A 14,104-nucleotide genomic window follows, 5' to 3' on the forward strand; every position below is an offset into this window, starting at 1 on the left:
TGAAAGAAAATGAGAAAGAATATTTTATAAAATGGCATATTTATCACAAGTAAGTTGTTTTATAATTGGTTGATGAGACTTTAGAATGGTTAAAATTGTAATTTCAATATATTTATTTATTGGAATTTCAAGAATTGAAAAAAAATGAAGAAAATGCTGTTGCTTTATTATACTAATAGATAATAGATAATTGATAACGTACTAGAGGAGAACCGTACTACGCACGAAATCAACCCGAAATAAAAAAGTTAAAACTCAAACTTGAAAGAAAAAACAAATGCAAATAGAAGAAAGGCAACGAGACAGAAAGGCTGGTAGATAGGAGAAAGGAGAGAGAGAAGAGGGAGAGAAAAATTGAAAAAAAGTGGAGAGTGGTGATGTGGTTAATATTTGAAATTACTATTATATCTTTAATTAAATGGTTATTAATTAATAGAATTATAGGAATATCGGTAAAATGGGAAAGTGAAAGTTACACTGTTAACATGTTTTCCAGTATAAGTAGTAACTAGTGAATGGCGAGTTTGCAGGTAGCACGGACAATAAAAGAAAATATTTGAAAAATATTTGTCTTTAATACGAGGTAATTCAAGCAAATTACGAAATACTATTTGGACTATCAAAGTTACACAGTAACAGTTTATATTTATATGTATTTTTAATGGTAATCATAGAGGTCAAATCATTTTTCGTTGAAGGAAATCCATTTGTAATTTTCTCATTATTTTTCTCCTTTGCTGTAAATTATTTTGATAATTGTTTTTAATAAAAAAATTTGTGAGAAAGTTACGGAGAAGTTGGGATGGGAGGTTGTGGGAGGAGAAGTTAGCCACTCCACCCCGGGATGAGAAGGCCACGTTCAAGCAATAATTTTTTTTTCTAATTTAAATATTGATATGCCATTTAATATATTTAAGGGTACTCTTGCAAATGCATAAAAGATATTCTTATAAATTTATTTTTAGGGAGCCTTTTGCTTTTTATATAACTAGAGGTGTGCTCGCACTACGTGCGTGATTATTAAAAAAATTTAAAAATAAAAAGTGAAATAGAGAGAACTGGGTAAGATTTGTGGGAAAATATATTTAAAAACAATTTGAAAAAAGTGAAAAGAGACAAGAGGGGAGAGAGGAACGAGGAAAGAGGAGACATAATAGAAATGATAAATTATACTGGTGGTCCAAAAAGTTTTAATAATGTATCAAGTTGGTCTAAAAAGTTTTTTGTTGCTACTTGATTGTACAAAATGTTTCAAAATTGTAACATGATAGTACAAACCGTTATCTCACCATTGACGCCGTCAAGGGAAGCTGATGCGGTCGAAACGTGACCGACACGTGGCTCTAATATGTTTTTAGGAGTTGGTGGAACATTACATGATGGTTCAAACTCTTTTGAAGTTGTCACTTAATGATCCAAAATGTTTTACAGATGTAACATAATGGTACAAAATGTTTCTTTAATTAACTTAAAGGTCCACCCATGTCAATGGCGAGATGACGGTTTGTACTATCATGTTAAACTTTTGAAATATTTTGTACCATCAAGTAGTAAAAAAAACTTTTTGGACTAACTTGATACATTATTAAAACTTATTGGACCACTGGTGTAATTTACCCTAATGGAGAGAAAAAGTGTAGGTCCCTTCTTTCTCTACTCACCTTCCTTAATGGCTTCTCCAAAACCTCCCCAACCCCTTACAACTATGACCTTTCTTCCGCCTTTGGTTCCGGCTGACTGTTGATACCCAACCCCTCCCACCTCCTTTCGCTGTTGTTCCCACCTTGTAACACTCCTGCACAGAATCACGTTACTCAGGTACATCGCGACTTCGATTTCTTAGTTTTCGATATGATTTTTGAATTCTTTTCTCTTCTTTAGAAAAATATAAAGTTGAAAACTCACCTCGATAAATGTACCAAAATAAGGTCATACGACAGTCCATTTGATTTCGCAATATAATTTTAAAATTTTAACTAACTCTAACTTTATTCACTACACAACAAAAGTTAACAATACAATTATTACTTTTTCATTTTTCTTTAATTTTTTAACCATTTAATTCAATTTTTAATAATAAATTCTTTCAACTATTCATTACTTTTTCACATTTTTTCTCATAATTCAACATCACAATCATTACAAATTAGTTAAAATCAAAATTCAACTCAACTTAACTCTAAAACCAAACACACTATAAAGAACCCGCATGGTGACAACATTTTTCCAGTCCCAAATCGGTACATCCGCTATTTATATATGGATGACACATCATATTTATATCTATATCTATAAAAGAATATATATGATCGATTTGCTTTTTGTAAAGAAAGTATAATATTACATGGTTTGATTTATCGCGATCATTTCATAAAATTCTTCTAATTGAAAAATAAAAGATTGAGAAAATAATAATTGCTCTCATAAATTTATATCTATATGTTTTTAAAAAATAAAAAGTTTGTCTTCTGAAGAGTTCAAAACATCGAGAAAATAACAATAGTCTTGCAGCATAAGTAATTATATGTTTTAAAGTTATTAAAAATAAAAATTTAAAAATGCAAGAACAATAGTTGATTTCACAAATTTACATTTATATTTTTTAATTGAAAAATTGAAAAATCCTTTTAAAGAATTGTTTTGACCAAATCTAAGGGTGCGTTTAAATTCAAAGTTAAAGTAGCTTTGATTTTGATTTTGATTTTGATTGTGGAAAATGACAAATTAATGAGATGTGATTATAAATTTGACTTGGAAAACGTATATTTTTGTTGTATAGTGTGTTGAGTAAAAGTTAAAGTTAAAATTTTTGACTTGGGAAATGTGTGTTTTTGTTATGTAATGTGTTGAGTTAAATTTAAAGTTAAAGTTAAACTTTTTTATTTCTGAATCCAAACAGGACCTAAAGACTTTCCTAGGAGGGGATTGCCTTTCTATTTTGACCAAAAATGCCCTTAGCCTAGCGACAAAATGGACAAAATGGTCCCTGAAATATGCACCTCGGGACAAGTTCATCCCGAAAATTTAATCAGTGGACAAATTAGTCCGGACATTGCAAACGTTTGGACGCATTGGTCCGGACGTTGCAAAAGTTTGGATGATTTGGTCCTTCCGTCCGAAAATAGGAGAGGTCCTTGACGGATTACCTCTCACGGCCGAATTTGCCATATGCCCGTTGCTGTCAACCCCCAACCCCTTTCCCCTGCGAATTTCTTCCCACCCTAATTGCCACAGTTTGGAGCTTCTCTTTTCTGCCTTTTTCCCCAAAATGCGATGAAACCTATTCTTTCTCTGCCACAGATTGGAGCTTCTCTTGTCGTTATAACATTCGATCAAGCTTCCTTTTGCCAACATTGAGCTAATTTGAGCTCATCTCGAGTTGGAGATCCTGCGCAAGGAGTGCTTCTGCATTGTAAGCTCAGTTCAGTTCGTGTTTAGCACCGTTGGAGCTCATTTGAGCTCATCTCGACAATATTTACTGTTGTCTTTATGTGTGCATGTCAGACAATGTCGATTTAAGTTTGGATTGCTTACTGCACTGTTGCATTCTCGTGATACACTCATGATGTCTTTCTATTTGAATGACACTACCATATGAATTTCCCAAATTGTTCTTTTTTCATGTTTTCGAGCATTCCGAAGATTATTATGCATTGTAGACTCAGAAGCTCTGCTAATGTTTCCACTTGAAAAATGAAACAGAATCATACAAACTTTAATGGTTAGTTGTCATATTTTCAGTTTAGTCAAGTCTCATAACTTTGTAAATGCCTTTGTACTCTCCTATAACTGATATCCTATCAATGGTCGACAGGGGCATCTAAGTCTGTAACTGCTAACTCGACTTTTTATGATTATTTATTCGTTAACTAAAATTTGTAATTTGTATAATTAATTTCTTATAAATAGTATTGATAATTGAGATGACCTCTATAAAATATTTTCAGGGAAGAGAAGGGGAATAACCCCGAGAGGATTCGGGAGTCCCAACGGGTACGGTTGTTGATTTGCATTGCGCATGGCTTCCAAGTCAGTTATAGGCAACAATGCTGAGAGATCTTGCCCTTTTATGCCGCTTGCCAATTATGAATGTGTGGTTTAGCATTTGCAATCAAATTATACTTTGTGTTTGGCATGAGGTGATGATTTTTTAATTAGTTTTATGAAGGAATAATGATGAGGTATATGAGGAAGAAAATATTGAAGGATATGATGTAGATGGGCGGGAGGATCATTTTTAGTATGAAGGTATTGAGCATGTTGATTCAGAGGTTTATTGGGATTCGAAATATATATTCAATGAGGATGCTGAGGGTCATTTGGATGAAGAAGAAGAGCATATTGGTGATGGATCAGATCCCGAAAATGGAGAGCATATAGTTGTGAGATTATCACCAACAACAGCGGATATGGTTATCTCTAGTGATGAAGATGAAAGCTATATTTCAGAAGAGCTAGTGGACAAGTGTATCTCTGATGATGAGAAGAGTGAAGAGGAGTTCAGAAAGTATCCTGAGTTTGATGAGAAGGCCACATTTGGGGAGGATGCATGGACATGGCTGAAAAGATTCAAGTCCGACGCTTGGAGCAAAGCTGGATTTAGTGATTACCCTAAGAATGATAATCTACTAAACAATACTTATGAGCAGTTTAACTCGAAGATTGTGAAGTTTAAAAGTAATCCAATCATTACGATGCTTGAAGAGATTAGATGTTATTTGATGGGGAAGATGAATAAGCATAGATTGGGGGCAAATAGCTTTGTGGGTCCAATTTGTTCAGTAGCACAAAGTAGGCTAGACAAGTGTATAAAAGATAGTTCATATTGGACCCCTGAATGGGTTGGTGATGTAGCGAGTTACAAATTTCAAGTATGGAAAATGCCCCAATGTAAGGTGGTAGATTTAGGTGCTGGGACTTGCAGTTGTAGAATGTGGCAGTTAACTGGGATACCATGTGCGCATGCTATTGCTTGCATGGCTTACAATAATTTGGAACCCCAGAAGTATGTTCATTCATGGTATTCCACTGAACGATGGAGAGCCACTTATGTCCCCTACATTGAACCAATTACTGGTGAAAATGACTGGCACCGCACTGAACTGCCACCAGTTGAGCCACCTACATTTAAAAGATCGTCTGAAAGGCCTAAGCAAATGAGAAGGCAATCTGAGGGTGAGGCAAGAAACTCATGCAAGGCAACAAGAAAGTATGGTGAGACTCACTGCTCTAGATATGGAGAGGCCGGGCACAACGTTAGGAGATGTACGAAAGAAGCTAATAATGATGCTCCAAATAAGAGGGGAAACAGAAGAACAACTAGGGGTTCTAATGCATCTGATTCACAAGTATACTAATTGTTTATTATGTTAACTATGATAAATTCAATTGGTTTTGTCTCATAAAAGCAATCTTGTTCTTTTGGTATGTTGAACTCTCATTAGGCCCCTTAGGCCCCTCAGGCCCCATTGTAGGGTCTCAAGACTCTATCATCCTCGGGTCTAGCGTACTTGTTTCAGTTTTACATTCTTCTGCTCAGGTTGATTGAATATACTTGAGAATTAAAATTATTTTTACTTAGGGAAGCTAACATATAAAGCATGTTTTTATAGGTTCAAAAAAGGGCTTTTAGCTATGGAATAGGGATATCAGCAAACCAAGGTCCCAATTGGAGGCCTCCAACACCATTTAATCCATCTCCAAGTCCAAGCACATTTCCATTCAAATTACCTGCAGCAGTGATGGGTAGAGGCAATTGGAGTACTCATACTTATAGACCCCATCCTATAAGGCCAAGAGTGCTTCCACAAATTTCAACAGCTTCAGCGTCAACTTCCCATTCAAGCTCATCGCAAGGATCAAACACTATCAGTCGAAGATCTTGAGGAGTTAGTGGACATAGCAGTTTTTACTGTTTTCATTGAAGTTTCACCGAATTAAATGTCAACAGGACCTGCAATAGTTGTATGTATATGGTTCTGTATTTTGATAATGAAGTTCATTTGGTTTCGTATTCTGTTGGAAAACTCTCTTTTGGTATGTATTATGTTGGAAGATAATCTTTTGTTAAGTTTTATGTTGAAAAGGTGCATTCTGTTATGTATTATGTTAGAAAAGTAAATTCTGTTATGTATTCTGTTGGAAAAGTTCATTCGGTTATGGATTCTGTCGGAAAAGTGAATTTTGTTATGTATTATATTGGAAAAGTAAATTATGTTATGTTTTCTATTGGAAAAAATCATTCAGTTATGCATTCTGTTGAAGAATTGCATTCTATTATGTATTCTGTTGGAAACGTAAATTTTGTTATGTATTCTGTTGGAAAAATCTCTTTTGTTATGTATTATGTTGGAAAAGTAAATTATGTTATGTATTTTGTTGGAAAAGATCATTATGTTATGTATTCTGTTGGAAAAGTCTCTTTTGTTATGTATTCTGTTGGAAAAGTTCATTTTGTTGGAAAAGTTCATTCAATTATGTATTCTGTTGAAAAATTGCATTCTGTTATGTATTCTGTTGGAAAAGTAAATTCCGTTATGTATTTTATTGGAAAAGTGAATTTTGTTATGTATTTTGTTGAATAGACAACAATAACTGAATGGACACTCATAATAGGCAACAATAACAGAATGCCACAAGAACTGCCAAACATTGTATTATATTAGCAATAATAAAGTCATCTCAATACAAATTAGAATCTCACAATCCTACAGTATCACATTCACACGAAAAAATGCGTTACAATATCTTAAGACAAACACAAACTAAAAATACAACAAGGATGAAAAACAAAATGCCACATGCAATCTTTAGCATTCTGTTTTCATGTTCATACAATTGAATTTTCTTCTTCATCATCTTCATGAGCTTGTTATCTTCTCCAGTTCGGGTCTTGCAGTCGGCTGCACTTCAAGCTGCTCCTCATTATCAATCCATTCAAAGTATCAACAGGTAATGTCACTTCTTTTCCATAATGGAAAACCAAGGAAACGCCTGCCATAACTTTATTTTCTGGTAGATGTTTGCAACAGGAGCTTCCTTCCACAACCACACAAATTGATTGATTCCTCAACCCGTGAAGAAGCTGTGCACTTTTGGACATATTGCTTTGTCCCACTCCATTGGCTTCCCTCACCTCCCATAATTCTAGCAACAAATTATCATCAGTAACAAATTATCATCATTAACAAATTCTCCAATAGCATATGCTCCAGCAAATTCAACAGCAAAGCAACAACAAACAACATATTTTCAGCAATTAATGTAGGTATCACCAAGATTCAAATCATCTTCTTCGGTAGAATTCTGTTATGTGACCAATTCATGATGCATGGAGCCCATGCAGTACAGAACGAACAGGCGAGGATAATCAAAACCAAAACCAATTCAATCATACAAATCAACGAACAAGAAAGATCGACAGCCCCAAAGTCCACACTTTTTTCAAGCATTTAACAACACAATTTCAAAATCTATGCAGCGACAATGGTTGTCTCTTAACTTCTAATCCACCCCACAGAAAGAAAGAAAACTAACTCATGATTGTACACTCCAATAAGGCCAACAATTCCTTTTCATTCCGCCTGCTTTCCTTTTCACCAATAATCAAATTTCGATCACTGAGCTGGGGAACAAGCTCACTAAGCTTGTACCTGATGAACAACTTCATTCCTTTTCACACCCATCTCCAGGGTCAATCAAAACAAGTAGTAATCACTGACCTGGGGAATGCAAGAGGAGCTGCCCCGAATCCCAAATCAACGATCTTGAAACCCCCTCTGAGCTCGCTCTTGATTTCCTCGAGTCTTCTCGGAGATCAAACTCATCGTTGCCCGACCTGAGCTGCTGTCTCCGATAGAACGTCGAGCCATCAGTTCACAAAACCCTAAGCCCTACATAGCAACAGAACAGAAAACCAAGTAGCGATGCCGATAAGTGATCAAACTCACCGTTGCCCGCCATTCTCGGAGCTCTAGGCCGCGACGGTGACCAACTACTCACCAGCAGCAATAAAAATTTCAACTTCTCACCGGAAACAACCACCAATAACGATGATTTCACCTTTGGATCACGGACAACACATTCAATTGCAGAAATCTTGACGTGGGTGGGGGAATTTGACGACTGAATTGGAAAAGAGGCACCTCAATTAGGGTTTCATCGATTTGGGGCAATTTTCGACCAGGATATCAAGTTGAGCAGGGGGCAAACGGAATTCATCACGGCATCTAGGTTTCGTCAGGGACCTGCGTTTTTTCGAACGGAAGGACCAATTCGTCCAAATGTTTGCAACGTTCGGACCAATTTGTCCACCGATTAAATTTCCGGGATGAACTTGTCCCGAGGTGCATATTTCAGGGACCATTTTGTCCATTTTGTCTTAGCCTAGCTCTCCATCGTTTCTGACGACGCCTCGCAGTCCGCTTCTTGCTTTGGTCGCCTCGACACCTCTGCTTCTCCCTCCGCTGAGCAGCTACTCCACTTTGCCTGCTCTTCCCCGTCGCCGGCTCCGCCGATTGCCGCCTCCTGCGCTGCTCCGGCTCCTGCTAGGTCAGAGTTCCGATCTCGTTTGCTATCTCCGTCCGATTTGCTTCCAAATTCGTTTTTTTCTGATTCGTCTGGGTCCCCTATGATTCGTTGTTGCCGGCTCCGGCCGTTGCCGCCTCTGGAGCTGATTCGTTTCTCGTTTCTGCTGTCAATTCTTTGTTTTTGATTCATTTTTTTAGTTTGTTTCATCTTATGTAGATGTGCTTTTGGTCCTCTGTTAAGTGTAGTTTCTTTATAAGATTACATGAGAGCTTCTAATGTAGATTATGTTCCAATAGCAAATACCTTTTCCTTTTTCAGGTAGTTCACTAAAACATGACTTCGTTATGACCTCTGTTCGAACTGCCTGCATTTTTCTGTCCCGAACAGCTTTGTAACCGGCCGAATTTTCCGCGGTTCGAACTTCTATTGAGTAGGAGAACTAGGGATGTTGTTGTTACAATACTTGATCAGTATATTCGTTTTGTCCTAATTGGAGCTTTGGCTGTGGGGTGGGAGAATATTGCTAGCTGAGTTAGTTTTGGTTGGTAGATTTAGTATGTTTCTCCGTTCGTGCTTTGTCTGAGTTGATAAGACTGACCAGCTTGAGGATTTCATTCTTTAAAGCAGCTACCTTGCAAACTGCCTTAACTTTCATTCTTGATTGAGCCTTCACTTTCAGGGCATGTAATCGATTGTAGAGGGAGATAGATGGTTGATGTTTTTGTAAGTTGTTCAGTGTCGTGAATCTGGAGTGGAAATCTATTAGGGTTCGCTTTTGACCTCTGTTTTGTGTTTTCTGATGCTGTTCTGAGTTCAAGCTTGAGCTACCGATTAGATTAGATTAGAAGTCAAACCAAGCTTGCTCGAGCTCGAGCCAAGATCTCGAAGCTTGACCCAAGCTTATCCTCTTTACATACACCGTACGCATGCCAAAAACTTCTAATTATTGTCTCTTATGTTTCTACTTCGTTGATTTTCAGCCGATATCTGCTGGATTGGATATCCTCTCCTCGCGATCGAGAATGCCGAAGCCTCAACATCCTCAATGTTGAAAGATTAGTAAGTTCTGTGAATTTTTTTTCCAGCATATCCTACTTTAAGTTGCCTGATTTCTGCCCGGGTCTCTTGCTCTTCCATGTTTCGTGTTTGTTTGTTTCTATATCGATCTTGAGGTGTTTCTCTGAAACTCAAAGCTTTTCCACTTGGACCACAGAAGATATGATGTGACTGTGATTTCAATTTGGATGCTCATTTTTGGATTGTGCTAACAAATATATGACTAAAATATATAGTGGTCCAATTAATGATTTGCTTGTGGCCGCTCTTTTGCTCTGCAGTTGTTTGATTGAGGGTAGATTCAATAAGGTTTGCAAAAGCTCAGGGCTTTCTGTAGGCTTAACTCTCTTTGTACTTCATAAAGTGACACCTTTAGAGGTTTTTCAATTCTGTATATTTCCAGTCGGCAGATTATGGAATTGTATAAATAGCTAGTACAGGGAGTTTTATGCCTAGTACGAACATAGAAAGAGCTACAAATTAATGTGATGGGCTGCACGCACTGCCTTTGAGTTTTCAATATTAAACAACATTTACTGAGTTGCTTCTGTCGGGTGGTTCAGGGATACTGGGAGATGGAAGATGTTTGTTCTGTGCCGTGGCTCATGGGGCACACGTTAGGGACGGAAACCCATCTCCATCTGAAAGCCTTCAAATGGAACTGGCGGATAAGCTTAGAGCTAAAGTACGAAAACAGTTCTTCCCTTCGTTTTTATTAATTATACACACACACACACACACACACACACACTGCATGAATTCTGCTCTCGTATAGAAGTTGACATACGGAGAGAGTTCATAATTGTCAAAGTTGTTGTACTTATGTGTCAGTAGTTGGGGTTAAGTGATGCATGCTATCTGATCCGGTGAAACTGTCCATATCCGACATCATCGATTCAATCTAAACATTTTGGGATTTTGACAGGTCGCAAATCAATTTGTCAAGAGGAAGGGGGAGTCTGAATGGTACTCACTTTTGATTCTCTTTCCTTGGCATGCAGACTTTCAAGTTCCAACACCATTTCTAGGATCTGCTTGGACTTGGCTTTCTGATCGAATGCCCCCTTTTTTTTTCCTTTGCTAGGTTTCTCAAAGGTGATTTTGACACGTACGCGAAAAAAATGTGACAACATGATACCTGGGGAGAAGAGCCCGAACTTCTCATGTGCTCCCATGTCGTTCAGTGAGTCTGGATTCACTTCTCTGTTAATTCCGTTCGGCTCTGCATATGGCCATATCCGAGATCTAGTCTGTCTCATTATGTTGTAGTAGGATTACAGTCTTTGGTCTTTTCCTGTCCTTGATTAACCTAAATTTTCCCTGTCGAACCTTTCATAAGACCTGTTTTGGTGGTTCCTTCAGAGCAGCATTACATGTTCCTCTCTGCCATATAGAATATTCTCTTTGAATTTAATGGTTGTGTCTTAGAACCTGTACATTCTCTGTGTCTTAAGCTTTTCAGTATTTTCCGTTCATAGGGCGCCCATCACAGTTTACATGAAGGAGAGAAAGGCTCCTGCTCCTGAGGTTGTAGCTGAATATGGTCAACAATATGGCTAGGAAAACCCTATCCGAATCCTCTACCAACAGGGTGGACATTACGATGTAGTGCTTCGTATACCTGGCAGCAAAAGGTAAGTAATATTTGCTCCCCTTGATCCATTGATGGAGATGCTTGCGGTACTGGACATCCGTTCTTCACGAGAATGTTCAGCTGCTTGCCTCAATGAATGATGTTACTCTATTGATCCAGAGGCAACAAAAACCGGAAGGGGAAGAAATGGCCCGAGGAATCAGAAGAAATGGTCCTGAAGACATGAGGAGGCATTTGAGAAGTAGATGGAGGACTTGCTCGTAGGGGGACTAGAAGGAATATTTCGTCTCCTGTTTAGCGATACAGACAGGAATCAACAGTTAGGATCGCTTAGTAAAGCCCAAGCCCATGAAACATGGCTCCCCCAGGGCGACTCCCAGGTAGCATAACACGAGGGAACAGTTATTATTCTTGTTTAAATGTAAATGCGGGTTAACTGCCCGGATGAGGCAGTTACTTTCACCTCACATGTATAAATAGGCCTTGAGCCGTCTTTAATAAGAGAGAAGGCGGAAAGTTATTATACTGTTCATTATCTGGACACTTAAATATATATTGCCTTTCTTAGTGATAAATTCTTTTGTCTCTTTTCAGGGAAAAAAAAAAGGAGTTTCGTTCGTGGGAATTTATAGTGTGGGAGAGGGAGAGGGAATAAGAAACGTGAGGTGGAAGGTGGTGGGAGTTGATCACATCATACAATTGACTGGGGGGAAGGAAGGAAGGATTGTTTGTTGAGAGCTTTTATTTTTTGAGTGCTTTGATAGAGTGATTATTTGTCTGCTAGTTGTTGAGTACTGCATTGCATGGGATAGTTCCACCAGTCTGAGATAATATATCATGCCGATCTTTAACGACCAAGATAATATATATGCACGACCAAAATAATATTTGTATAATAGCTTAGAATACTATAGAAGATTCAATTTTGTAGTATGTAACACGCACAATATATAGACTCACTCATAATGCAACTGATGAACTGAGGAAACGTCAAAAGCTAAATACCTTAGTTGATAGGGAGCACTTAAGTTGTCTCAGGACCGCAAAGTTTGAGGATTGAACTTTTGATGATTTGTAAGATTTTATTTAACAAAATATTTTTGTGTAGTTGGTAAATGATGCTATGTTAACCACCCCTATGTTGGAGATGTTAGGTGGTGTCAAACCAAATTCCAGCGTTAAATTCGTTTTAAAATTATATAAGGGTTAATTACTAAAAAATACACAAACTTTACACATTTTTTTCAATTCTAATATAACTTTTTTTATTGACATAAAAATGTACAAAATATCCATTAAATATCAATTCTAGCACGAATTTTCTATTAATTTAAACGAAAATTGCTTACGTATGTTACCGATGACATGTGGTTGAAGATGATAGTCGAGTGGCATTCTCTATGGTCATCAATGACCCCAATCCGGGTTGGTGGCCGGGACCAAGGCCCCCGCCACCGGCCCTCCCTCCTTTTCTGATTTTCCTTTTTTTTTCATTTTTTTCTAGAAAATTTTTTATTAAGAAATGTCTGTGGCTCCCACTCGACATATCATCTTCAGTCACGCATCATCAATAACATACCTCGGCAATTTCCGTTCAAATAAACGGAAAATTTGACTTCGTACTAGAATTGAAAAAATATGTAAAATTTGTGCATTTTTATGTCATAAACCCATTATATAATATAAGATATCTTAGAAGATATTATAAATATAAAGATATAAGTAGAGATATTTTAAATTTATTAATTATGGTGGCAACAAATATTACCGGCAACCTTAACTGGGCGGTGGCAGCCGACATTGGGCCACCACAGCCTCGATCTCTTCTCTCTCACTCTTATTTGCTTTTTCTTCTTCTTTTTTTTTCTTTTCCAAAATCCGAATGGTGGTGGCCAAGCGAGGGTGTTGGAGACCCCTGAGGGCTCCAACGACCTTGCTGAAGCAGTGGTGACCTGCGATTGAGCAACCATTGCACCCTTTATCCGTTCAATTGTTTTTTTTTTTTTGAATTTTAGAAATATTTTTATATTAAAAATAAAAATAATTTATTTTTATTTTATTTAAGAAATCATTTAAGGAATTTTTTTGGATAATTATTCTAGGAAACTTTTAAAAGCATAATTATTTATTGGCATATTTGTCATTTAAATATTCTAATTTCATAGTATACTCTAAATACTTGATTAGGATATAATATCCTTAGGATTTCAAATCAGATTTCATTCAATCCCAGTTCCTATCCCAAACTTGAGTGTCAATCGTACCCTTTCCTTAAGAAATTCTTATTGAGAAGCGGCGACTCAAATTGGTGATTGTCAAGACAATTGACCCTAGGGACGACGATCATTGCTTTCTCTATCTCCGTCCAGACAGAAAAAGGCAATGCTTGGATTGGCCCTTCACATTGACAGGAGGACGACCCTTTTGGTCTGAGTTGAATGCCTCGTGTCAACTGCATATTGAATCTCTTCTCGAGGCCCCCATTTTGTCCTATTTATCGGACTTTTCCTTTGGCAATGGGTACCCTTACTAAGGGGAATGCTAACATATTCCATCGCAAGACAATCAATTGCTTTGAGAGGAGAGATTTATCCTTTATAAATTGATTCGATTTAAGTTGGATTAATTAGAATCTATTATATTTTGGAATATCAGAGTACATACGAAAAAAGTGATGCATTCTCTTTTTAGTTCGAGCATGTACGAGGTACCTAAGTTTCCAATGTCAATCCTAAATGGATTGGGTTGATTGGTACTAGTTCTATTCATTGTACAGCTGCGATGGAAGTTCATTTTATGTTCTCTCCTTGGATCCAAAACTGTCTTGCCTAATTCTCAAAATGGTTACTTCAAAAAGTTTGGCCTAGTGGTTAAGGAGGAGATCAGTATCCATTCGATCCCAAATTCGAAATCCCTTGGAGCCAC

At 37.2% G+C, this 14,104-nt stretch overlaps 1 protein-coding gene and 1 long non-coding RNA gene across 3 annotated transcripts; both read left to right on the top strand.

Moving 5' to 3' along the window:
* Positions 1-4,409: 4,409 nt before the first annotated feature.
* LOC116209096 lies at positions 4,410-5,357 on the top strand. Its single transcript, XM_031542654.1, has one exon. The coding sequence runs from the start codon at positions 4,410-4,412 to the stop codon at positions 5,355-5,357; it is 948 nt and encodes a 315-aa protein (XP_031398514.1).
* A 3,018-nt stretch (positions 5,358-8,375) lies between these two features.
* LOC116206748 lies at positions 8,376-12,046 on the top strand. 2 transcript variants are annotated; one of them, XR_004156784.1, is made up of 8 exons: positions 8,377-8,550; positions 9,510-9,588; positions 10,149-10,270; positions 10,511-10,551; positions 10,670-10,768; positions 11,064-11,219; positions 11,339-11,559; positions 11,774-12,046. It is a non-coding gene; the product is annotated as an uncharacterized LOC116206748 (long non-coding RNA). The 2 variants fall into 2 exon arrangements; XR_004156783.1 differs by lacking the exon at positions 11,774-12,046 and having other exon boundaries at positions 8,376-8,550; positions 11,339-11,711.
* The last annotated feature ends 2,058 nt before the right edge of the window (positions 12,047-14,104 follow it).

The sequence above is a fragment of the Punica granatum genome, chromosome 5 (genome assembly GCF_007655135.1).
Source record: "Punica granatum isolate Tunisia-2019 chromosome 5, ASM765513v2, whole genome shotgun sequence".
NCBI classification, from domain to species: domain Eukaryota; kingdom Viridiplantae; phylum Streptophyta; class Magnoliopsida; order Myrtales; family Lythraceae; genus Punica; species Punica granatum.